General features: G+C 39.8%; 1 protein-coding gene across 1 annotated transcript; it reads left to right on the top strand.

Moving 5' to 3' along the window:
- The first annotated feature begins 313 nt into the window (after positions 1-313).
- Positions 314-1255, top strand: LOC101683053 (olfactory receptor 8D1-like). Its single transcript, XM_004750257.1, has one exon. It carries the CDS (start codon positions 314-316, stop codon positions 1253-1255), a length of 942 nt encoding a protein of 313 aa, XP_004750314.1.
- Positions 1256-1605: the final 350 nt, after the last annotated feature.

Genomic DNA, 1605 nt, shown 5'->3' with positions numbered 1-1605 from the left:
TTTCTCTAAAGGTGACTGAATAACACAAGGGTTATTTTTCATTGCTAACAGAGTCTGAAATTCAATTTGTGGAGACAAAATGAGTTTTACTTCCAAATGTCACATAGGAGTAATAAACACTGAAGCCAAATGAACCATCAACCTCTTGATAAAAGCTTCAACTGAAAGTCGGTTTTAGTCTCAGTTTCTGGAAATTCTGTGTCAGTTAGAAATCACATCATTCATCAGATCTTGGATCACCAAATGCTGTCAGATGACGTGTCTCTAATAAGAACCTCTTCCCTGAACCCCTCAGCCTTTGACAAGTGGAAGGATGGACCCAGAAAATCATTCTTTGGTAACTGAGTTTATCCTTGAGGGGTTAACAGACCAGCCAGGACTCCAGCTTCCCCTCTTCTTCCTGTTTCTATTGATATATACGGTTTGCATGGTGGGAAATTTGGGCTTGATCTTTTTAATCAGAATTAGTTCTCAGCTTCACACACCCATGTATTATTTTCTCAGTAATTTGTCCTTCATAGATCTCTGCTACTCCACTGTCATAATTCCCAAGCTCTTGGTGAACTTTGTCTCAGAGAAGAATCTCATCTCCTTCCCTGAGTGCATGACTCAGCTCTTTTTCTTCTGCTTCTTTGGCATTGATGACTCCTACATGCTGACAGCAATGGCGTATGATCGTTATGTTGCCATCTGCAACCCCTTGCTCTATAATGTCACCATGTCCCACAGAATCTGTTTTCTACTAGTCACTAGTGTATATACAGTGGGTGCCTTTGGAGCCTTGGTCCACACCAGCTACATATCCAGTCGATCCTTCTGTGGAACTAATGTCATCCACCATTACTTCTGTGACATCCTTCCCCTTCTGAATATATCTTGCTCAAGAGACTACACCAAGGAACTCTTGGTGATGATTTTGGTTGGATTCAATGTATTTGCATGTGCTTTAGCCATCTTTATCTCATATGCCTTCATTCTTTCCAGCATCTTACGCATCCACTCAGCTGAAGGCAGGTCCAAAGCTTTCAGTACCTGCAGCTCCCACCTTGCAGCTGTTGGGGTCTTCTACGGCTCAATCATCTTCATGTATTTTAAACCATCTACCAATGACATAACACAGGAGAAGGTGGCTTCTGTGTTTTATACGACAGTGATTCCCATGCTTAACCCCCTTATCTACAGCCTTAGGAATAAGGATGTCAAAGAATCCCTTAAAAAAGTTCTAAATGGTGGGTTACTTTCTTGGTCAACATAGAAAATAGCACTTTTTAAAAGACCCAGCAGCTTTGAACATAGATCTTATCTAAAGATTTCTTCTTATTTTTAAGAGTAATAAATTAGTTTCAAATCAAGGACCATCTTAAATTAAAAGGTCTGAATGATTTTTTGGGGGGTGGGGGGGATGATCATCCCTTCCTCTTTAGTTCCCTTACTCCCAACACCCAGTATCCTTTTACTATGTCTAGCCCAGACACTCAGGAAACAGACTTCCTTGCCTACACTCTTACCCAGTTTAAATACATATATATCAGAAACCCTCTTTCTATAATTTGTCCTTGTTAAACTGAAATTTCCTAATCAAATCCATTTTATTATTATTTATTT

This window comes from Mustela putorius, unplaced genomic scaffold (genome assembly GCF_011764305.1).
Source record: "Mustela putorius furo isolate JIRA1106 unplaced genomic scaffold, ASM1176430v1.1 tig00000460_pilon_pilon_pilon, whole genome shotgun sequence".
NCBI lineage: Eukaryota > Metazoa > Chordata > Mammalia > Carnivora > Mustelidae > Mustela > Mustela putorius.
The sequence above is the reverse complement of the archived record's forward strand: the minus strand, read 5'-3'. Positions and strand labels throughout refer to the sequence as shown.

Excerpts from the sequence above, each read along its gene's own strand:
- LOC101683053 (XM_004750257.1), top strand. The coding sequence starts at position 314 with ATGGACCCAGAAAATCATTCTTTGGTAACTGAGTTTATCCTTGAGGGG.